This window comes from Acinonyx jubatus, chromosome D3 (genome assembly GCF_027475565.1).
Source record: "Acinonyx jubatus isolate Ajub_Pintada_27869175 chromosome D3, VMU_Ajub_asm_v1.0, whole genome shotgun sequence".
Classification (NCBI taxonomy): domain Eukaryota; kingdom Metazoa; phylum Chordata; class Mammalia; order Carnivora; family Felidae; genus Acinonyx; species Acinonyx jubatus.
In genome coordinates, this window is record NC_069392.1 from 52,827,614 (window position 1) to 52,851,671 (window position 24,058).

Below are 24,058 nucleotides of genomic sequence, written 5' to 3' on the forward strand. Positions count from 1 at the left end.
GTCTAACCCCCAATGTGACTGTACTTGAAGACAGGGCCTTTGGGAGGTAATTAAGGTTAAATGAGGTCATAAGGATAGGGCACTAATCCGATAGGACTGATGTCCTTATAAGAAGAGGAAGAGACACCAGAAATCTCTGTCCCACTCTCTCTGCCAGTACACCCACAGAAAAGGCCATGTGAGAACATGGTGAGAAGGCTGCTGTCGGTAAGCCAGGAAGAGAGGCATCACCAGAAACCAATCCTTCCGGCAACTTGACCTCGGACTTCCAGCCTCACAGAACTATGAGAAAACAAAGTCCTGTTATTAAGTTATCCAGTCTGTGTGGCAGCTCAAGCAGGCTAATACAGACTTCCTTACAACTGTCCAACCAACAGGACCACAGGGCAGAAGAGACCAATGAGGCTCACACTCACTTTTGGGAACTAAGCCTTGAGAAGGGATCTTCTATGGTCAAACCTGCACAACTACCTCGAGAAAGGATCTTTCTAATTTCATCACAAAATAACCATACCTTATAGCAGCCTACCAGCTACACTCTATATGGAGAATTTGGAATATGGGGAGGCAGGCTCTTTAGTCCTGTTTGGTGCCCAAGCACTGTACATACGCAGTAAATGTTAATGGATAACAATGTTCCAGTAGAGGAAGGGCAGCTAGTAGGGATAATAACAGATATGGCTAATGGAGAGAAGTGATTCGTATAAGCTTTTGTGGCGGACTCTAATTAGTGCCTATAAAGCCATAGACACGAATTTCTTTGTGCTTTCAGAAATTCTAAATGCTTCTTACGCTCTGAAACTCTATAGTTTCCTTGCCATAAAAAAAGTGAAACATTTTCCAGAAAAATCTTTCAGAGTTGCGAATTATTCTTTCTAGGTCAAAAAGACTGTTGTTTTCTGGAACTCGGGCTCTCAGTTTGACTAGGCTGATGGAAGGCTTGAGGGGCTCCTGTCTGTACAGGGGGTGCTTCTTCCCTGGAATAGAGTTTTACTTAGACTACCTGCTGCTGGTTTCGTTTGCTGTGTCCTAAGTCTGGAGAAATCACAAGCCTTGAGTTCATGTGAGTGCATTACAGTGATGTTGACATATTTCCATTTTGCTTCATCTGCTTTTGTCTCTTCCCAAATGTTTACTCTCAGAATGTCTGAGTGACAGCTGAAGTTTGTTAGGCTTCTAAGGATACTGAAATGACTGCCTAGAATGAGTACCTTCTCTCCGTAAGACCTCCACAGACGGAAGAAGATGGCTGCCTTCTAAACACACACACGAGTGACCGATTTGGAGAGGTTACCTGCTTTCTTGGGATCTGTTGGCAGTGCATACTAAAAACTGTAAAGTTATCATATTTTCTGAAAACACTTTGTCCCCTTGAGTCTCCAGCTAAAGAAATCCACGTTAAAATTCCTACCACTTTGCACCCAGATCTGTGATGGCCTGGAGTCTTCTTTGTTATGTAATGGAGACATAAACCTTTACAGAAAGCAAAAATTTGATTGCTCAAACAGATGCATAATCAAAATAGAAACCGTCCACACAGAAGCATAAACACTCAGTTTAGGAAACAATGTGCTGAACATACTTCCGTATCCACACGCTCAAAGCAACAGTTAGTGAAGTAACATGCCTAACCTACTAAGAGTAGCAAACGTAATTTCTTGTCAAGAGTACCAGGTATCTTTTGTCCCCGAGGAAAACTGCCAGGAGACTGCAGCAAAGGAAGATGGAAGAGGACAAGTTACTCTCATGCTGAATTTAGCTTTTCCACGTCAGAAACTGCCTCGGTGATATGTGTAGTGAAGCCCTCAGCTGAAACCCAGCCATGACTGAAAATTCTGGGCTGTACTATTTTCTGCCGATCCCCATAAGGAACACTTTTGCCTCCCCTTCCAATGGAGAGCACTTGTTTAGCAGTTTTGTTTTCTTTTTACATATGTCTTCTTCTTCTGCAGTGGCTCTTCTGCATTAGCATTGTCTTGGCAACCAAAAAATTTAACCTCATGTCATTGTCTCGGCAACCAAAGAGTTTCCCCACGTTTCCCTAAAATAATTATTGTGTAAACAGAGTTTGAATAAAAATGTCTTATGTACCTCTAAGAAAATTTAAATAAATAAATAAAGTACATAACAGTTTTTTGAATACAATTTTTGCTTCACCAAGTCCAAACTATCGGTTGAGAAATACAATGCCTAAGTAAATATAAAGTCAAAATCATCACACGAAGAAGAAAACAAACAACAAAGTCAACCACAGATATTTTCTCCTGTCGTACCCAACACCAGGAGTTTTAGTAATAGACATATGTGTCATACCAGCTTATCTTGAGAGTTTTCCACTGTACGTCAGCATGCATTTTCTTTGCATTCTCATCAGCTGCAACACCCAATTCCTGCAGAAGGTGGGCCCTGGGGGTGATGCAGGAGCCCTAAGAAACACTACTAAAGATGCTTCAAAGGCTCATAACTCAATAAGAAGGAGACAACCCAGCTAAAAAATGGCCAAAGTCTTTGCATAGACATTTTTCAAAACAAAAGGAACACGTGGCCAATACGCATGTGAAAAGAGGCTCAACATTGTTAGCCATTAGGGAGATGCAGACCACAGTGAGCTAGAACTTCACAGCCACAAGGACGGCTATGGTTAAGAAGATGACAACAAGCCTTGGTGAGGATGTGGAGAAATTGGAAGCTTTACACCCCGTTGGTGAGAATGCAAAGTGGCACGGCTGCTTTGGAAAACAACCTGACAGCTCCCCAAAAGGTGAAACATTTGTTCCTTGTTTTCTAAATACCATATGAGTACTTCCACTCCCCAGTATACATATATATACACATCCACAAGAAATGGAAACATAGGTCCATACACAAACTTGTACATAAATTGCCCATAGCAGCATTATTTATAACAGCAAAAAGTGGAAACAACTCAAATGCCCACCAACTGATGGGTGAATAAAATGTGTTATAACCATACAATGAAATACTATTCAGCCATAAAAAGGAATGGAGTACTATTATGTGCTTCAATGTGGATGAACTTTGAAAACATTTTGCTACATGAAAGAAGCTGGTCGAAAAGACCACGTGTTGTGTGATTCCACTTATCGGAAGTGTCCAGAAAAGCAATACTATGGATCTCCGGAGCCAAGAAAGTGGATTGATGGTTGTCTAGGGCTGAGGGGAGCAGGAGAGAGATGGGGGCTGATTGCTAACAGATATAGGGTCTTTTGGAGGGGGGTGATAAATGTTCTAAAATTAATTATGGTGATGGCCGCACAACTCCAAAACTACTGGGTTTTACACTTCAAATGAACGAATTGTATGCTATGTAAATTACATCTCAAGAAAGCCATTCGACATGAATCCACCATGGTTTTTCTAATGTTTCCAATTGCTGACATGGATGGATGAGGAGGACAGAACAGACTCCAAGCCTGGCCTAAGCTCTGTAGTTCACTCGAAGGTGGATAAAACGGACACTTTTAGCAGAAACCTTATCACTATCAGAGCAACACTTGGGATTCATGCCATGAGAATCCAGCTCTAGAAAGAATGTATCGTATGGTATTAGGAGTCCTAACAAGTAAACAGAAGAGCAAATTAGATATAAATAGAACTACTCTTGTGAAAATAAAATCTATCAATTATTACGTGTTCATAGCCAGGCACTATGTTTAGTGTTGTACCTACATTCTTCCAACATTCAGAATTGCCCAGATGAAGTGGGTATTAGTATGTAAACTTTATAGGTAAGCAATCTGAAAACAAGTAAATTACCTAAAGAAAGCCAGCTTATAAGTGGTCCAGGTAGGATCTGACCCACGTCTGTGTGACTTTTGGGTCTTAATTACTATGCCATAGAACTGTTTAAGATATTTTCATTATAACATAACCATTTCATTGGTACCTCCTCTTATGCCATACTCTCTCCCTTATTCATATATGTGTATTTCCTAGCTTTACTTTGTAGTCCCTACCTACAAATGTCATTTTGGATGAACACTCAGGAAAACCTTCAAATAGGGAGATTACAGGGATTGCCACTAACAGTCGTGGTGTAGTTGTCATAGTTACCAACCCACCCAATTGGTCTTTGCTACGAGGCACACACTTCTGCCTCTGTATAATACACCAATATTGGCTGGGTTCCATCACAGTATCACTGAACCCTGTTAATGCATACGAAGTAGAAAGTGCTGAGGTTCTAGTGTGCATAGTAAAGCATTAAAGTTTTTCCTTCAAAGTTTCCCTCTCGGACTCACAGGTATTACATTCTCTCTTCTAACCCCTTCCATTTGCCCAGGACGTTCTGGTGTGGTTGGTCTTGAGAGGTGCTGAAAATCAGGGCCACACAGCGGTCTGCTGCTTTGTTCTAAGCAGGATTTACAAACACGGTTATTTTCTTTTGGTGAAAAACTGATTCTCCCAACCCAGTAACTCCTCACTCAGAGCCAGACTGTGAGTTGTTGACTGAGCTGCATCCACTCCCACATACAAAATAGACCTTCCGCTGCTAAAAACACATGTTGAAAATCTCTGTACAGAAAAACTTAAAGCTGGCAGCCAGCAATACGCACTCTGGCTGTGGATACGCACACAGACACGTACACACATCCATCTATCCGCATTTTTCCACAATGCCTTTACATTTGCAAGGACTCTTTCTTCTCTAATATTGGTGCTGTCTCTCTTCCTCCTCCTCTCCATTTCACCGGCCTCGCCTGTCTTCAGAGGCACCTGAAGGCACATAAGGCAGGGAAGTGAAACCGACTGTAATTCTTCAGTTCACTTCTCTGCAGCCTCCAGTGAGCCAGTCTCCATACGGTGGCCCAGCTGAGCTCTGAGGAAGTTCAGAGTCCCTGCGCAGGTGCAATTTACCAACCGCTCACAGGCGCGCTGGGAGCCCAGGACCTGACATATGCATGTGAGGGGCTCAGGGACAGCAGAAAACGAAGCCTCCAAACTTGACTTTATGAGATTAAAAAGAAAACGGACTCTCCTCTATGAATGGAAGAAACCAAAGGCTTTTATACCTAAAAAGGCCATCATTTTCCCTTTGAAGAATTATATATAAATTACTGAGAGTAATCAGAAAGTCTAATCTTCCCACTTCCTTCTGATGCCCTTGTGTTCACCTTCGGGTTCCCTCTACTTCATTCTTCTGGTCTTAAGAGTCTCTGACTAATTCTGTGCTCCAGTGAAATCACAGATATGTTCGAGAGGTTTCTTGACAGGCAAAAATGTATTTGAGTAAATTTTGCTTAATGTATCTTTTAAAATTAGTAAGTTAATTTTAAAGAGCATTTTCTGTTTATATATGTATAACACACGTATGTGTGTTATGTGTATACACATATACACATATGTATATATACACACACATATCTATATCTATATATCTATATGTCTATGTTTTTGTTTGTTTGTTTGTTTGTTTTCCTTCATTGTCTCAGCCTATCTTCACCAAAACCCTGGCAGGTAGAACTATAATTATTAACCCATTTTACTGATGTGGGGTTCAGCTAAAGTGGAGCTAGGACACATATTTAGGTTTATGACTTCAAAGGCAGTGTTTCTACCATATTATTGCTTATTGTCTCAGTTCAAATTAACAACAACAACAACAACAACAAAACCATGCTGATTGTTTCCACTGTGGAATTCAGCCATGTACTTGATAATCCTTGACAGGTCCTTCCTCTATGATTTGGACAATACTTCCCACATAACCCCTAGCCACATACACTTTCTGTCTCTGGAAGGTACCAAACTTTTCTCTGCCTGGTGCTCACGTGTGTTCTCTTCTCCCAGCACGTTCTTTCCCTGGGAGGCACACCTTGCCTTCCTCCAGACCCATCACTCTGGATATCTTATCTTTCAAGGCTCATCTTAAACTTCTTTGTAGAGAAAGTCTTCTGTGGCCACCCCGATGAGGTTATAGCACTTGGTTATGTTGTCCCACTACATGGCAGTTGGCTACTCTATAGCATGTATTACCGGTATGACTGATTTATGTAATTCTTTATTCATTTTCCTTACACTGTAAACTACACAGAGTCAGCAATATGCCAATACCTAGTCCTTGGGGGATAGTCCACATCAGAACTTCTTGTTGGTGGTTTATTGCAACGCATGATCCCAAGTTCCCACTGTCGGGGTCGGTTGGTCATAGGCATGGGTTTAGAAAAGCTGCCCAAGGTTGTGAAGGTCCCCTCGCTTCTCAGGTCTCTTGCCAGTTCCAATTATACTGAATTATCAAGATGATTTTCCAAAGAATGCGCTATATTTTCATCTCCTCCTTTGGCATAACAGACTGTCCCCTTTGAACTCTGACACTTCTGAAAGTACTGCATTAACTAGCACAAGAACACAGAGGTTTTTGTTTTTAAGTAGGCTCCACGCCCAATGTGGGGCTTGAACTCATGACCCTGAGATCAAGAGTTGGATGCTCTACCAACTGAACCACTCATGCACCCAAAGAACACAGAGTTTTTAATAAAATGTCTTGATTAACTCAGATTACAAATATATGATTACTGAACTGAACTGAATCATAAGAGTGAAATACCACGATTGACCTTTTTTTCTTGGGGAAACATTCCTTTTTTGTTTCTTTTAAGGACTGACGTTTTTCTTTTCAATGGAACACCATCTATAACCTTGTAAACTATATAAGTTGGGTATGTAGTGACTTAAATGCTTCTAAATTTGTACTTCTTTGTCCAAAAAATATTGAACACTTACTTACTCTCCAAGCTCTAGAATTTCCTTGCCCATCTTTCTATACTGCTAGTCCTCTTTTTCTTTCTTTTTCAGATGCTTTATCTTTTAATAATTTCTTTGATTTCCCATATTGCCTTATATTTTCCTTACTGCTTCTTTTTCTTCTTTTTCACTTCCCTAGGATTTATTTTCTCTCTTTGCATCGTAAGTATTCACTACTTTCATTTCCCCACTATTGTAGGCTTTCTATACTACCTTTCTGCCTTAATTCTGATGTTGCAAATAGTCCTAACCCTATTTTCATTAATATTATTTGTGACTAGATAGACTGTTTTAATATTCACAGTGAAACAGACATATTCACTGGTTCATCTGTGTTACAACTGAGAGTCCTTCTTCTGGTTAAACTCATTCTCTTGCCTATATCATAACAGTGTTTCTTTTTTTAAAGAAATCATCATTAGTAATTCATGCATCATGAATTATCTTGGAAGTTAATGGAAAGGACATAACAATGAATATATTTTCTGAAATTCTAAGTGAATGACAGAAGGTATAAACATTTATGGCATAACAATTGTTAAAATGGTTTTCTTGAAACAAAATATAAACAGAATAAATTTCCAATTAGAGTAATCTTATTTTATGTTATTAGAATATACAGGCTTTTTTTTTTTTTATAATTCTGGCTTCTACCTGTTGTATTCATCACCTATAAGTATCACCAGTGTGAATAGCTCTCTATTGTCCTCACAGAAACAAAGCGATACCACTCTAGTACTCAGTGCACAGAAACCTAGAGGAAAAAACCTCTTGGTTCTAATTCAAGCACCTAGGCTTTGTTTTAGTTTCTTCCATTTTCACAATTATTTTTCATAGTTAAATTTAAAGTTCTTATATTTATTGATTTATTTAAAATATATTGGCTCATTGTATTTTTAGTACGTTCGTTTCATAGTGATAAATCCCAGCAACCCCATTACATAGCTTTTTAATCTCAGAACTGATAATTAGGTATGGTAGACCAATGGTAAAAGATTTCAGCTTTCCAATATATTCCTCTCACTCCTTTTCATTGTTTGGGTGGGTTGAAGAAGCATTAGGAAGTTGTAACTTTTTTTTTTTAATTTTTTTTTTATGTATTTATTTATTTTTTTTTCAACGTTTATTTATTTTTGGGACAGAGAGAGACAGAGCATGAACGGGGGAGGGGCAGAGAGAGAGGGAGACACAGAATCGGAAACAGGCTCCAGGCTCTGAGCCATCAGCCCAGAGCCTGACGCGGGGCTCGAACCCACGGACCGCGAGATCGTGACCTGGCTGTAGTCGGACGCTTAACCGACTGCGCCACCCAGGCGCCCCAAGTTGTAACTTTTAATCTCTTCTGTGGTGTGATAAAACAAAGATATGGAAGGCTTGGATTAGAGTTTGCTTTCTGTCTAAGCCATATTTATAATATACACTCATAACAAGGGAGTATTCTTCAGATGATGATGACCTACTTCCAACTCAACCCTATCTAGATAATTAGACAAAATTATCTAGCCTCAATTCTGAGCCTCAATTTTCTAATAGCTAAAAAGATGAAAAGAATGTTACAAGGACTAGAAAGAATGTAAGTAATATGTCAAACTCATGGTAGGTACTCAATAATGATAGCTACTATCACTGTTGGTAAACAGCAGTGTGTGTGTGTGTGTGTGTGTGTGTGTGTGTGTCTAATAATCTTCAAAACAACCTTCATTTTTAGTTCAGCATCGGCTTTGTCAATTCACACTTAACTGAACCAAATCCTAAGTGTTCACTTCAATTATATTTAAGGCCAATATCAATTCCAGTTGAACTCACATTTCTAGATCAAGGTCAGGTGCTTGATCTACTGAGGGAGACAGACACATGAACCAAACCTACAAACCTACAACAGTGCTTCTTCAGAGGTTAGTCATTTTCGAGAAGGCAGGGAGGTTCTATAGGCATACTCAATGCAGTAAATTCACTCCAAAGTCAGGAGTCCTGACACCACTTACCATTTGATCAAAGCAGCTGGAGATCTGAGATGGCACTTAGAGAAATAATTGTTCATGTGCTCATTTATGTGCCTTGATTAGCCTGCTGGATATGTGCACGTCAATCTGAGCAATGTGTTAAATGTATCTAATTTCCTACTGGAAATCATTTAAATATCATACAAATGATATTTAAACCTCTTCTGAATGACTATGTTAGTTGGTTCTATATATAATATGCTTGATAAAAATGAGCAGCTCATTCACTTTTTAAATTAATTACTATTTACCTTCTTAAGATTGCTACTTAAATTCTTAAGTTTTATTATGGAAAATTGAAACTAATTTGGCATTGGTAGAATTATTGAGACTTGTATTCTTTCCAAGCAGAGAAAGAAAGATCAATTGGATTCTTTCCACTAGAAGAAGGACAAAATTTTGTGTCCATTTTGGTCACTGATGTATCCCAGGTGCCTAAGACAGAGGTTTCTAACTATGACTCACAGAGCAAATCCAGCCTGCCTCCTGTTTCTAAATAGCCTCCCCTCCACTCCCCCTGCCCGCCAAATGGTTTTTACATTTTTAAATGGTGGGGAAAATATTTTAAAAAGAAGAATATTTCTTAAGATGTGAAAATGATATGAAATTTCAGTGCCCACAAGTGACATTCTAATGTAACACAGCAATGCCCATTCATTTACATATTGTCGTTGGCTGTTTTGTGCTACAAGGGAAGAGTGGAGTAGCTTCAACAAAGATCGTGTGACTTCCAAGGCCAAAAATAATTACTGTTTGGTCTTTTACAGAAAAAAAAAATTCTGACCCCAGAACTAGAACAGCATCTTTCCTTAATTTTTTAAAAAGTCAGATATATTAATACTTAACCCTCACATGTTTCTTTCCACAAGGAAAGTCTTGAGTCTATGTATAACTCTAAGAATGATCACTAGATCATATCCTCGCATGGAGAGGCTCATAGCAAGAAGCAGAACACTGTGGATGAGAACAGTGCCATAGTGCCAGGGCTCAGACTTTGGCTCCATCACTTACCAGTTGTGCAAGCCTGGGCAAAATGCTTAACTTCTCTGTGTCTCAGTTTATCCATCTATAGAATGAGGTTAATTATGGTACCCATCCCTTAGGGCTGTTTTGAGCATTAAATAAGTTCATGTTTGTAAAATGCTTAGAACGTCCTCGGGTATGAAGTGGCTGTTGTAAATAAAGGAACTTTTTTTTTTCTTACTGTATTTTTAAGTTAAGAAAATAGAGATACTTAGAAATTAGCTAAGGTAATGAGTGAACCTCCACATGTTCATAAATATGGAATAAATACAAGTATGAATTAAAATTTAAACATGTCCACTTTTTGTCAGTAAATCCTCTAAGCCAATACAACACATTAATATCTACTCTAATTGCCTTTTGATTGTAGGATATAACTATTTGGCTCCCATACCTGTGGTATAATTTTGTAATCAATGGTCCTGTTTCACATAATAAACAAATTGTGTTCTGAATGGTTGAGTAACTTCTGATACAAAAATCTAACTACCTAACAACTTCTAATTCGAGGGCATCAAATTGATATAAAAGGAAGTAACAATTTAGAGAATACATGGATAAAAGATTAGTTTGCTTTGCTCAGGTTGTTTTTCAGGCCTTATGAGGAGACCCAATCGAAAATATTGTCCTACATTTAAAGAGACACTTTTTAAGCACCAAAGCCAGGAATCAAAACTGTGTATTAGGAAAGCTAATGGCTTTTTAATCATTACAAGTCATTTTAGCCAATAGATAATTGTCCTTCTGATGTTTAAATAGATTTTCAAATTAATTTATGTGAAATCTTTAAATAGACTTTTTTAGAGAGTGAAATCTTTATAAGGTAGGCTTCTGTCTTCTATAAAATATAATCTCTGAAAAAGTACACTTCAGTACAGGACTGTAAAAGGGACTGTAATAGCTGATGGTTAAATGTTTTACAAAATATGGTTATTTTCACTAATGCTTTTCTATGACAGGTGTTTTCCTGTAGGTTCAATAGGCTTTTGTTATGTGCGTTAGTAATGTAGATTGAGGAACACATTGGTGAAGTGCGACACTGAAGCTTTCTTGTTTTATAATCTTAATTCTTTCAACTTTCAATGAGCATTTACTTATACATTGTGTGAGATGCAATGAAAATGTAAACAGGAAGGTAATGAATGCAGTCCAAATGGACTTATTTGAACGACTACTAAATTATGCATTCAATTTTTAAAAATACAAGGAAAAAAGAAACTTTGGGGATTACTTAAGCTAAACTTAGACTATATGCCTTCTGATATTTACTTTTTAATGCCTTAACATTGCATATTATGTCACTTATTAAATTAAATTTTCATGCTTTAGAAGCTTTCAATAATGACTTTCCCAGAAACTTTTTCAAGAACTTATTTCTTAAGTTTTATATTTCTTGAAAAAAAAAACAAAAAGAAAATAAGAAATAAGACTTCAAATGTCTTAAGTTTTGTCTACCCAAGTCCTTTTCTCTTAAATTAGTTATGCATATATTTGCATATCAGATAATAAGACTCTTATTTTTAATTTATCATTCTCAATGCTTAATTTGCTAAGATAAAATACAAATTTGAGCATAAATGGCATATTTGGAAAGACTAAGCAACTAAAACAAAGATTAAAAATTAATTTGGGTATTTATAAGGTCTGTAGGCTTGGGTTGCTTTATTTTTCTAGATGTAATAAAAATTCAAAATTACTTAATAATCTTTAAAAATATTAAAAATATTGTTATTACACTAATAGCCTTACTTTCTATAGAGAAAACGTATTCTTAAACAAGTAAATTCTTTGTGAAGTCATTCTATTTCCTTATATTTTGTACTTTTTCTAACAGAGGAGTTAATTTTAATTTTTCAACTCCTTGCCTAAATTTCAGGATTTCTTTCATATTTAGACCTTAAAAAATTTAGGTGGATAAAAAGTAATAAATATTGTGCATCTCTAGTCAATTGTTTTCAATAAGAGTGATGTGTTTGCAAAAGCAATTGTTCAACACATTTATCCTTCTGTTAAACTACATGTAAGTCTAAGAGAACATTTTTATATTATGCTGACGCTATAATAAATGGGCCAATGTGATACTATTGGTCGCAACTTATAGCATCTTTGTCTACATTAAAGTTAAGATCCTGATGGGTAGCCTTACATTCTTTCTGCGCATTAAAATTAGAATAATGTAATTAATCCCGAAAAATTAAAATGCCACAGTTATCAATAATGGAACAAAATCGAACTTGTAGTACTTTGAGATCATCAATAGGCTCACATGAACTGTTTTCTTGTCTGCGTCTTCCGCTTTTAAGGAAAAATACAGTTTTTCTTCCTACCGCAGAACTATCAGATTCTTGCAGCATCCATGACACTTGTAAGCATTTAGTGGTCAGACGCCACTACATATCCTTCAAATGATATGGCCCAGTGAAGCTGGAAGGTGTCGTCACGGAGCCGGGAAGCCTGCTATCTTAGCCACCCGCCAGGGCAGAGCCAGCAGGCCCCAGCTGGTTACTGAAGCCAGGTTAAGGTGGAAAATGGATTTTGCATTTTGACAGTCAACTGTCCTAACACTGGACCCTGGAAGATACTTATTAGACAGAAGTGCATCAAGGGCTTGAGAAATTCTTTATGAGATCAGATCTGTAATGCGCCTATCCTCCAATCATTCTTAAAACAAGTTAAGCCTTGATCTTATTATCCCTCTGGATTTCTGAACCTATGCTAGATTTTACATGCTTTTAAAAATATGAACAAATACATGTTCAGGACTATAGCTGTGTTGTCTGTGAATTCTTTGAATATGTATAATATATGCTAAATTAAGTATACTTGTAGGTCATTTAGAAGTGATAAAAGTTAAGATTACAGAATATTAATCAGCAGTGCCCATTGGTGTGGTGACATCTGCCCATCACATTAAGTTTTGATCTTGAGATGAATGAAGAACTCTTACAAAATAAAAATACATTTCATGTTCTTGTCCATACTTAGACTCCTGTGCTCACTATTCAAGTACCCAAGGGTTTGGGTTCTCGCTTGTGTTATTGTCCTACTGTCATTTCTTGACACATTTCATTAACTCATCTCTCACAAATACTAGAAAATCAACTTAGAAGGTTTGTAAGTCCAAGGTTTCCCATACCCCTGTGGGCCTCACCTGAACCCCAGTGCTGTCTAAACTGTCTTCCTTCTCTTAAAACGTTTCTAGACATTTTAGAAACATCCTGACTAAAAATAAATATTTAATTCCATAAAACTGCACATAGTGACCCCCCCCCCCCCGCCTTTAGATATCCTTCGGAATGGGAAAATGCCATGATGCATTTTTAAACCATGTAACGCTTTGCTGGATTAGGCTGGGGTAGCCTGACATCTGAAATCATGATGTTTTATCATGAGAAACTGAGACGATACTGCTTCTCTTTTCTAAAAAGAGAAAGAAACCCTCTGCTAGGGCTCACTAAAAGGGGTTTTAAAATTGGAGCCAACGAAACACCACGACTGTCAATGCCTACAGTTAAAACAAACCAACAAACAACTCAGCAACATTTTAAGCAGGTGTCATTTCTCTCTCCCCTTTGATGTGAAGCCCTGTTTACAGCACACACAGACCATTGCAAAGAGCAACAACAAGTCCCCAACTTCTTTGTGACTTCAGAGCAGGCACGAGGACCTAACTGGAGCCAGATGACAGCCCTCCTCCCAGGTTTCAGCTGTTTCCCCTTAGAGATGGGAGCTACAAGGCATGATTCACTCTGACACCATGCAACCTCTTACTTTGCTCTCCTTTAAAAGTGAAAAGGAAGGGCTTTCCTCAAGACAGAAAAGTCTGCCTGGATAGGTGATGCCAGAATTTCCAGTAGTGACCCTAATAGACAAAACCCTTGGGAGCTCTAACTTCCAAAGGGAGCAGACTTCAGTCACTCAACAACAACAACAACAACAACAACAACAGCAGCAGCAGCAAACCTTGAGTGTCTGACAGAAAAAATGAAAGCTCTCCTCATGGAGCATCCCCAGGGCGCTCGTGCTCACCCAAGGCAGGGAAGAGGCGGAGTGGGCTGGGGACTTGTCATTGCAGGATCCTTTTCCTTAAGCAAGCTCATTTTGAGATTTGGAGGGAGGATTGGTTAGAGAGGGTTGCAAAGCTGCACTTCTAACTGCCCCGGCCTGTGGCCCCACCTGCCTGTCAATTTCAGTCCACAAGTCCCGCATTTCTTGCTCTGGGGATGTTGAGAGAACACAGGCTTTCTAGCGCTCAGGGATGCTCTCAGGCCAGTTCCCTGCTGACCTTTAATGGACTCAGAAATCAACTTTCCCCACAGTCTAAATTGTTTGTTTGCGTTTGTTTTCAGCTTGCCGGAGCCTCCCACACAGCCCACCCCTCTCCCCCTCCCCTCTGCCCCCTCCCCTCCCTCCGGCCTTTCGTGCTCACCAGCCCCCCCCCCCCACCCGCCCCCCGTCCTCCTCTTTGTTGTCTCCTACCTGCTGGCCAGGCTCTGCCTGCAGTGCTGCCTGAAGGGCATCAGGTGGTAGTTCATGGCGTCCAGCAGCAGCTTCTGGCAGACCGGGTCGGTGCGCATGAAATCCACTGACTGGACCCGCTCCACCAGCTCCGGGGCCGGGATGAGCGCGAAGCGGAGGCGCTTCATGAGGTCGGGCGCGTACTGCATGCGGGTCTCGCGGTCGTGCTCCAGCCACAGCACGGACATCTGGAAGAGCGCCAGCTCCGACTCCACGGGGGGCGGCAGCGAGTCCAGCAGGGCGCGCATCTCCTCGAAGTTGAGCAGCAGCACATCCTCCACCAGGTACTTGTTGGCCAGCTTCTTGGTCTCCTCCAGGCCGTGCAGCGCGGCGATCTTGCACACCTGCTTGTAGTTCTGCACCGAGATCTGGTCGTTGAGGAACTGCACGCAGAGCTTGGTGACCTGGGGGATGTGCAAGATCTTGCTGACCGACAGCACCTCCTCCACCGTGTCCAGGGAGAGGGTCACGTTGGCCGTGTAGAGGTACTCGAGCACCAGGCGCAGCCCGATGGACGAGCAGCCCTGCAGCACCAGGTTGTTGATGGCCCGGGGACTGGTCAGCAGCTTGTCGTCGGGGGAGGAGGAAGGAGTCCCGGGCTCCTCCTGCGGCGGCGGCGGCTGCTGCTGTGGCGGCTGCTGCTGCGGCTGCTGCTGCTGCTGCTGGTCCTTGGGGGCCCCCAGGCCGTCCTGGCCGCCGACCCCTCCCCCGAGAGGGGGGTGGCTGGAGAAGAGCGATCGGAAGTACTGCGAGCAGGAGGCCAGCACGGCCTTGTGGCAGTGGAACTGCTGGCCCTGGGCCGTCAGGGTCACGTCGCAAAACAGCTGCTTCCTCCACAGCAGGTTGAGGCCGTGCAGCAGGTTGTCGCTGTGGCTGGGGTCGAAGGTGGAGGTCCTGTCCCCGGATCTGGACATGGCGAGCTGACTCGGCGCACCTGGCTTTAAACCCTCCTCCAACCTGGCACACAGGGGTGGGGGATGGGAGGGAGGGGAGAAGGGTAGCGGAGGGGGTGGGGTGTGGTCAGGGTGGGGAAGGGTGTGGAGGGGAGGGGAGGGTGAAGAACAACAATCAGTGCTCAGCTCGGCTCCTGCCCGGCGCGCCCCGGGACCCAGACCCTAGGAGTAAGGTCGGAAGGCAAGGAATCCGTGAGCGCCACCAAATGGGCCCTGTCTGGGGTCCGGGCGCGGGTTCAGCTCCCTGCTACTCCTCTCGCCACCGCCCACACACTTCGTCCCTCACTTTCCTAAAACCACCCCGGCTCGGCTCTTGGCAGCGACAGCGGTGGCAGCAGCGACGGCAAAGTGGCGGCGGAGGCCAAGACACCTCGTGGGCTTGTGTCCATGCCGGGCCTGAGGAAGGGAGAGGCCGGGGAGTGGGGACCCGGGGGTTCCCCGAGAGCGCAGAGGCGACCGTCGGCGGAGGTTCCAGGTCAACTTGTGCCTGCAGCTTTGCTCTTCGCAGTTGGTCCAGTTTTTTTGGGGGGGGGGGAGCGAAGGGGACCCGACAAGCGTGCGGGTGGGCGATTCTCAGCCCTCCGAAAGCTGGGAACCCCCTCGATTATCCGTGCTGCCCCGAGAAACTCCTAGGCTAACAGTGTGAGGTAGCAGATAAAGCCCTTTCTTCTCCCGGGAAAGTGCAGCGGAGCGCGGTGAGGACCAGCTCAGTGGACTCGGCAGAGGCGGGAGCTGTCCTTATCAATTCTAGCTCATTTCCCTCACCCCGGCCCTGCCTGCTTCCCTGCTTCGCAAACTGTTGGCTTCCCCGTCACCGCTCAGTTTTGCTCATTTTCCAGAGATGCCTTCAGACCTGGCAGGAGAATCCTTTCAGCCCCCCACCCCCGGCCTCCTCTCTCCCGCCCCCCCCCCCCCCCCCCCCGCATCTCAAAGCGCGGAAGTTCAGACGTGTATCTCCCCTTCCCTCGCGGGGCGGCAGCGGGGAAGGCGAGGAGGGAGCCGGTGGGGCCACTGGGGCGGCTTTAGAGCCGGAGCCCGGAGGCCCCGAGGGATTCACGTGAAAGGCTGCGTCTCCCAGGGCAGCAGGAACACAGGCTTTAACTCCAGCAACTGTGAGAAGTTCAAGTTAACTGGCAGGTGTTGGGGGAGGGGGTGGGGGCTGGCCAACGTTGGGAGTGGGGTGGGGTGGGAGGTGGAGGTTCCGTGCGGGGTCTCCGCATCCCACCCCGCGTCGCCGCGCGAAGCCGCAGCTTCTTTCCGAGCCCCTCGGTACAAGCCCCAGCGGCCCCCCACTCGGGCACCCCCACTCTCCTGGCCCTGGAACTACTTCTGTAAAAAAAAGTCTGAGCCGCCCGCATCCAGGCGGAGGACGGCAGGCCGGGGGAGGCGAGGCGAAATCGATCCGCCGGGTCCTTAACCTGTAATTGCACCTTCCAGGGCCGAGCAGAAAAGGACCCTCTGCCCACATCCCGCCCGCGCGCCCGCCCGCCCGCCCGGGAGAGCCGCCGCCGCCGCCGCCGCCGCCGCCACCCGGCTCCGAGGGATCCCGCCGGACCTGCCCCTTCCACTGCGGCTCACTCTCTGCCCTGCCTGGCGCCAGTCCTGGATCGCCGGCTTCCTATTTATACCACACTGGGCTCCTCTCGACTCACTTTACCATCCCGTTCCAGGTGGACCCTAACCTCCCTCGAGCTCCCTCCCCCGGCAGGACCCCCTCCCCCAACGGCCCCCCAAAGCTCGGGCTTTCCTGAAACATCTCCCAGAGTCTCTCCCTTTAACTGGACCCGGTCATACCTCTCTCTCGCTCTCCCCGCTTCGTTGTCTCGCTCCCCACCCCCCCCCCCGCCCCATTTTCCTGTTCCCCTTCCTTCTTGCTCTCCTCCTTTGCCTTTCCCCCTCATCTGCTTATTTCTTGCCATAGGAGTTTTATTCTTTATGAGCGTTTGCCACACAACCCCCCCACCCCCACCCCGAAACACTCCCTCCCCGTCCCTTCCCCCGCCAACAACCCAAAAGACAGAACAAAATACACACAAGGCAGACACAAGGCCAGAAACTTACCTGCTTTCAACCAGCTGCAAAGTCAAGGCTCACTTAAGCTCCCCCCCAAAAATCAATTGTCCTTCCTTTTTAAAGGTTTGCTCTCTCCTTGGGAGGGGGAAAACACCTTCTGGATCCCAACTCCAGGCAATCACTCTTTACAATTTATTTTGTCGTACATCATTTGATCACCATGAATTAGCAACAGCAAGAAAATGTAGGAGAGGGAGAAAAGAGAGAAAGAGAGAGGGAGAGAGAGGGAGAGAGAGGGAGAGAGAGAGAGGGAGCAGAGCTTTCTGCAAGAGAAGAAGAAGAAAAAATGTACGTGTGACAAATTATGCTACCAAGAAACAACACATCATTATCCTTGGGCCTGGGGCTCAGTGAGTCGTAACGAGAGTAATAGGAAATCCACGGTTGGGGAGAGAAACGGTCGTGCTTGGCCAGTAGAGAGAGACCATACAGGGGGATGGATGCTGGAGAGACTCGCAAAATTATGGCTCAAGGCTATTGTAAAAATTGTCGAGCGTAAATGACTGCGATTTCAAACATCTTTGGAAGAAAGAAGGGGAAAAAGCGAGCCCCCCCTTCCTCCCTCTCCCTCTCTCTCCCTCTCTCTTCTCTCTCTCTATAAAGAACCGTCAAGTTTTAGTGCGCATTGCTAATTAGTCAATTTCTCTCTGCCTTCACAGGCTGGCGACTTCGCTGCTGAGCTGAAACTGCTAATTTCTGTGACCAGCTTTTTTCTTAGCTGTGATCTGGATGAATGAGTAGCTGTCTCACAGAGATGACAAAAATAAACTCTAATCCCCCCCAAAATTTCCACTACATCTTTCTCATGCATAGATTTATGATCTTCAAGCGCTCTGTGCAATATGCAAACTTTTTTTTGTGTCTGTATATATGCTGTTGTTTCCAGATTTCACTACATTGGTATGCTGCTCCCCCACCCCCACCCCCACCCCATGAAATGCAGAAACCGTCTGATCTCAAAGTATGCCAGGATGCCACTTTCTAGTGTCTTGATATTTGGGGTTTGTGTCTGATTTGAAAGACACTGGCCCTCGCCTAAGAGGTGAGTGGCTGAGTGTACAAACTGGAGGGGGGGGCGTGGGGTGGGAAATTAGAACTAGTAGGACGGAATAGAGGACAGCCCTTCTCTTTACGTGTGTTTCCCTGTACTATTCAAGCTTTCTGATCTTGTTGGAAAACATATTTTCTCTATTATTTTGTCTGGTTAAGCAACCATCTCGGAACTTCTGTGTCAGCTCTTCAACAGATAAGGGTTCAGAAGTCACATTTTTTTTTTTTAATTGAAAGATTATCATATTGTCAGATATGTCTTTCAATTAGGAGTGTTTGATTTGCAGGAGCTAGAGAGTCAAGTGCTAGGAAGCCCAGCTGCAATTTCACAAATGTAACCTTTAAACTTTGGACCTCATCTGGTGTATAAGGATGACCACATAAACCTCACATTTTTGACCCTGCTTAGCATGCAGAACGAAGCCCAGAATGATTCTGGAATTTCAGCTGTACCAGAGATTCATGAGTATTTTGGTAGAGGACATGTTCTCTAGACTCATTTCATGATGTATTGCGCCCTTACATTTATAGCCCTGCATTTTGGTTGTCAATGGGGGTTGGGGTTGGAGGTGTCCAAGAAAGAAAGAAGGGGGGTGGGGGGAAGAAGAAGAAGAAGAAGAAGAAGAAGAAGAAGAAGAAGAAGAGGAAGAAGGCATGCCCTTGAATAAAAGGAACATGAAAGAAAGCTGGATATGAGCTAAATTGAGTTTTCTTTGCCATTAAAGATATGAATATGATTCATTCTAATTCATATGTGCTCTGATTAGTAAACTTATTAAAATACACATCAGGGCACCACTGAAAGGCTGTCTTTCCACCTTCCCTTTTGATTTGTGAGAGATGGAAAGAAACCTGCTTAAATGGGGGGGGGGAGAAACTGAAAATTCTTTGGTTTAGAAATAGGGAATTCCCCATTTAGAATAATAAACATTAACGTGCATGTGGGATATTTGCTCTTCAATAAATGAAGAAAGATCCAACTGAAGAATTTTACTCCTCACAAAGGCCCTTCTCCATCAAGGTCCTGGGTTGTCTGAGAGTAAGATACTTTATTCAGATCTTGTTGAGATGCTGCATTTGATATTCATATGCATAACAAAAAGCTCAAATACATGGTAAAGTAATAGAAAAGGATTTTTTGTTTAGAGCAGGGAAAAGAAAGAGAATAGATTATCCAAATATTCTGGCCCTACTATTTGTTTTGAATTTTTCCTTTTTGAATTTCCCCTATTTAGGTCCTGAACAAGAAGATTGTGTAAATGTAATATACAGTCTTTTTGTTGATTGGGGGGGGGGGTCTGTGTCATTAGCAATTAAAGCTATCAAGTATGTGGAGTATCACCAAATTCTCATAAATTGAAAGTATAATTTGTATAGTATGCTTTTGATGTTTATCTTGTATGAGCTTCCATTAAAGTATTTGGAACTAAATTCAAAGGTCAATAAGAGTATTGATCATTAAGCTATTGCCATCTTTCCATTTTATCAAAAAGGAAGTAAGATGTGCTTTGTAGATCTCTAAATATCTTGATTTTGAATTTATATGTATTTTTTACTGATAAGATATGTTGATCACTAGTTATGATTACAAGGATCTTTGCTGCTCCCAAACAATATGAAAGGGACGTTTCAAAATTTTTAACTATCTATAATTTTGATGCCTATTTAACAACCAGAGTGGAAGGGGAAAAGAAGAATTGGGGTTCTTGCAATTCTAAAGCAGCTGTTGAAATCAGTGGCTAGTCTGTTTTCTCCTGGGTTTTAAAGTTACACAATTTGAGAATGTTTAAAATTTCAGAGAAAAAATTACAATTGTGGCCGTTTTGTAAGCAATTAAAAATAATGTTGATAATAAAAAATCTCTTCATAATCTATGTGTAAACTAGCATATCCATCATGTAAGGCTCACACCTCCAATATCTTGCACTGGCTCTGAATGAAATTGTTGCAGAACTCACAAATGATATGACACTATTTACAATAAATCCTGTTATGAAAGATTCAATTTGCAGCAATCAGATGCTAGCTACTAAGCGATTGTAAGTATTTGAATTTTATCCTACTTCGCTGTTCAACGTACAGCAATTGCATCTGTGTGTTTGATCTGTCCTGCTGAGCACTATCAGCCGTTTGCTTCTCTGCCACTATTGTTTTTAAAATGGCAGGAAGGACGTGACTAGTCAAGAGCACTCAGCAGGATGGATTTCACATGGCATAAGAGAAGCCGGAATTGTCTTATCAAAAAAAAAAAAAAAACAACTAAATATGATCATGTAGTCATGTAATTCAAGCAGTCTTCATACTTTGGCAGAATTATCAAAATTATTCATCGGTGAATCTGCATTGAAACCACGTACAGTGGAGAGATTCTGAAGCTAGTGCCACTGAGCAGTCCACTAGAGCAGCCACCAGCTCTGAGCAGTCTGGTCAGCCTTCAGGGTGGCAGGCACCTGGGCGAATCGGTGGGTCTGGTTGCTTAGGACCATCTCGCTGGACTGGATGAACTTAAGATTCTCTTCAGAGCAGTTCCAGAAGTCTTTCGCTGCTTCACATGAAGGGGCAGCCACACCGAAACCTTATTTTCCTCATTCTTGACTCTTCTGCTTAAGATGTATGATTATCACTAAGTTATATAAACATCACAGCCTGGTGTCTCCTGTGTTTCTTTGGCTTCGTAAATACTACTTCCTGTGGCCTGACCTTTCTGATTGCCACCATTTGTAAAATGGATGAGGGGAAAAATTTTCCATTTTTACCATAAAACTGAACAAAGAAGGACCTCCTAGATCCCCAAAGCCAGGGAGAGGCATGACCCAGACAAAAATCATAAGTTTCTATTTTACATCGTGAGTAGATATGGCCAGAAATATCACAAAACCATCAGCATCAAGAAACTTATTGAAGGACAACAACAAAAAATAATAATAAATAACTGAAGTAGAAGTAAAAGATAAGAAATGGTGCTGTTGGCTAGCATTTAGTCAAAAGCCAATGGTTTACTGTTACCCCAGGGTCAAGCCCAACTCCTTGGCCAGTGTTCCAGGTTCCTAGGCTCCTGTTCTAGTTCTTCTGGGAAGTCTGCCGTTAGCTGCTTTCTGAATACATCCCACTTTCATACCACATGTTCACGTTGTCTCCCTACGGGAAGCCTTGGTTCTCTACATATAGAAATCCTACCTATTTCACAAGATTAAACTCATTCTTTTCCACACTGAAACTCTTCTTGGCAACCTTGAACAGAATGACCATAGCTAATTCTTACTGAACTCATTACTTGTTTGGTGCACACTAGCCGAAATCCTTTAGATGTTTTATTTTCTTAATCCTTTTGCTAATCCCATGACAGAGTATGGTAGATGGTAAGAATGATTCCAACTCTTCATCCTTCCTGGTATAAATACCCGATTATAAGGTGGCTTTGCTGTTCTCCGCATCAAGAGTGAAGTCTATTTCCCCACTCCTTGAATGTGATCTGGCCTTAGGACTTGTTTGATCAATAGAATGTGCCAGAAGTGACTGTGTGTCAATTCCAAGTCTGAGCCTCAAAAGGCCTTGTATGCTTCAACTTGCCCTCTTGGAGTCCTGCCAGCTGCCATGTGAAAAGTCCACGTTAGCCTGGTGGCAGATGAGATCCCATGTGGTCCCAGCTGACCTGATAACTGAACTCAGATGTATGAATGAGCCAGCCAAGATAGGGGAACCAATATAGCCCAAATTTACTGACACGCAGAACTCTTAAGGAAATAAATGGCTGCTATTTGAAGCCATTCATTTTTGGGGTGACTTGTTCCATAGTAAAGTTAGCTAATAAAGAAAGGTATCATTATTTTAATCTTACCAATGAGCAAAAGGAAGTGCAGAGAAATCAAGTAAAATTTTCAGGGCCATACAGCTTTTTAAAGGTAGAGCCAAGATCCAAATCAGTACAACCTGACTCCAGAGATTAACCATTCTGCTACACTAGCCACAAAAGAAGTGCCTGCCTTCTATGAACGTCATTCGTTTATTCACCAAGCATATGCTAAGCATTTATTATATACCAGACAATGTGCTGAACATTGAAGATACAATGAGGACTAAAACTGCATCCTTGCCCTCAAGGGGCTAACATTCTAATGGAGGAGACAGGCAGGTAAATTAGACACAGCATGTGAATAATTACAAGGTGATAATTGCTCTAATAAGGGTATGTGTAATGAACTACTGGAGCAGAAAGAACAGGCTCCTACCTTCCTTATAGAACTTATTACCTGTAATACTCTTTTGACATGTATTATTTACTGCTTTGCATTGTTAGTTGCTTGTTTAGGTAAATATATTTTAGGATGTCAACTAGATTATAAGCTTCTAGAGGAGAAAAAGCCTTGTATCTGACAAAATCTCCCATGGTCCATAGCTCTGTACCTTGTCCATAATAGTTATTCAATAAATATATTGATGGAATATGAAAGATGAATTTTCAAATTTATCAGGGGAACAACAGAAAGAACAAGGATGTATTTTATAATCAGGGACTGTGCTGGGCATTTAACTAAAGTGACGTTACTCAATTTCTTGATTTTACTCATCTACTGCCTAAAAATTAATAAAGTCTTCATAACATTGTGAAGGAAACATTTATTGTTCATAGCACATAGGTAAGAGTCTGATAGAACCTTATGAACGTTTCCTTCAAATCCTTCACTTACGGCAACCATCACCAACAAAGTGCTCTAAAAATTTGAAGAGAATAGGTACTTTTATGGAAATACTGATTAAACTAGTAAACAAAGATAGCAGAGAGCCGTGATTCTCAGCCTGCATTCCGGAAGGAGCCCACTGACATTTGAATCCCAGCTTTGCAATACTTCCCTTCTTTGGACTTTGGATAAATAACATTTCTCTGCCCAGTCTCTGCATCTGAGAATGGGGATAATTATAGTGCTTTCTCCTAGGGTTTTATAATGCTTAAAATTTTGGAAATATTTGTAAACGTGCTTAGAACAGTACTAGATACCTAGTGAGCACCATGTCAATGCTTGCTACATAAAAAATGCACATATGTAGCTAAAGACTTCTTAGCTTTCCTTTTATTTTTTTCTTTTCTGCACATTATATCTAGCCCTCAACAAATATGGGACAGAAGGAATAAAGAAATCTATATTTCTCAGGTTTGCAATAATCCATAATGCTGTTGAATAGATAAGTTGCCACTTTAATAAAAGAACCATTTTTTTTTTTTACCTTGTTCTTTAGATATTTTGTGTTTCAGTTTGTTTTCCTATAGTTTTAAAAACCACCATTCTTTTACCTTGGGGAACATTTGGTCTTTGATGTGTGTGTCTTGGGTAACTGAGATTCTAAAAATGAAGGGCATTTATTATTAATAATGGTTTAACGATAGGTTGCCAAATATATACCCGACTCTGAAAAGTGCCTTTTTGGCAATTGGCCTTCATGCCAACGACTGAGCAGAGAGAGGATGTTGTTGGGCTACAGCTTTTGTCTTTGACATTACTTGTGACCCTGGACAAATCACTTTTATTCTCCAGGTCTCAGTTTCCCCATATTTGGGGAAAAAGAGGATTTTATTCATTTAACTAGTATGAAGCTGCACTGAGACAAGATGAGAGTGAACATTTCCCAAAGACCAATTGGGAATTTTCTTCGTGACTTGTAGACTAAGATGAAGGT

At 42.1% G+C, this 24,058-nt stretch overlaps 2 protein-coding genes across 4 annotated transcripts in view; one reads left to right on the forward strand and one right to left on the reverse strand.

Annotated features, from left to right (window-relative positions):
- The window catches only part of KLHL14 (kelch like family member 14), a 104,893-nt gene extending 87,339 nt beyond the window's left edge, over positions 1–17,554 (reverse strand). Inside the window, exons 1-2 of one of the 2 annotated variants that reach the window (XM_015086694.3) lie at positions 17,324–17,554; positions 14,271–15,266 (exon numbers count right to left, since the gene is read on the reverse strand). In XM_015086694.3, coding sequence (XP_014942180.2) covers positions 14,271–15,223 — 953 coding nt within the window. In that variant the 5' untranslated portion in view covers positions 15,224–15,266; positions 17,324–17,554. Of the gene's footprint in view, positions 1–14,270; positions 15,267–16,817; positions 16,908–17,323 lie in introns of those variants that run through there. The other variant, XM_053206552.1, reaches the window with a different exon arrangement.
- On the forward strand, positions 15,320–19,816 carry LOC113602236 (basic proline-rich protein-like). 2 transcript variants are annotated; one of them, XM_053206553.1, is made up of 3 exons: positions 15,320–16,374; positions 16,700–16,932; positions 17,995–19,816. In XM_053206553.1, exons 1-3 carry the CDS (start codon positions 16,104–16,106, stop codon positions 18,070–18,072), a joined length of 582 nt encoding a protein of 193 aa, XP_053062528.1. In that variant the 5' UTR covers positions 15,320–16,103; the 3' UTR covers positions 18,073–19,816. The 2 variants fall into 2 exon arrangements, with proteins under 2 accessions (XP_053062528.1, XP_053062529.1); XM_053206554.1 differs by having other exon boundaries at positions 16,700–16,861.
- Positions 19,817–24,058: the final 4,242 nt, after the last annotated feature.

Excerpts from the sequence above, each read along its gene's own strand:
- LOC113602236 (XM_053206553.1), top strand. The coding sequence starts at position 16,104 with ATGCCTTCAGACCTGGCAGGAGAATCCTTTCAGCCCCCCACCCCCGGC. Across the intron at positions 16,375-16,699 it reads AGGCTTTAACTCCAGCAACT|GGCCGAGCAGAAAAGGACCC; the intron begins GTGAGAAGTTCA and ends TGCACCTTCCAG. Across the intron at positions 16,933-17,994 it reads ACTTTACCATCCCGTTCCAG|GCTGGCGACTTCGCTGCTGA; the intron begins GTGGACCCTAAC and ends CTGCCTTCACAG.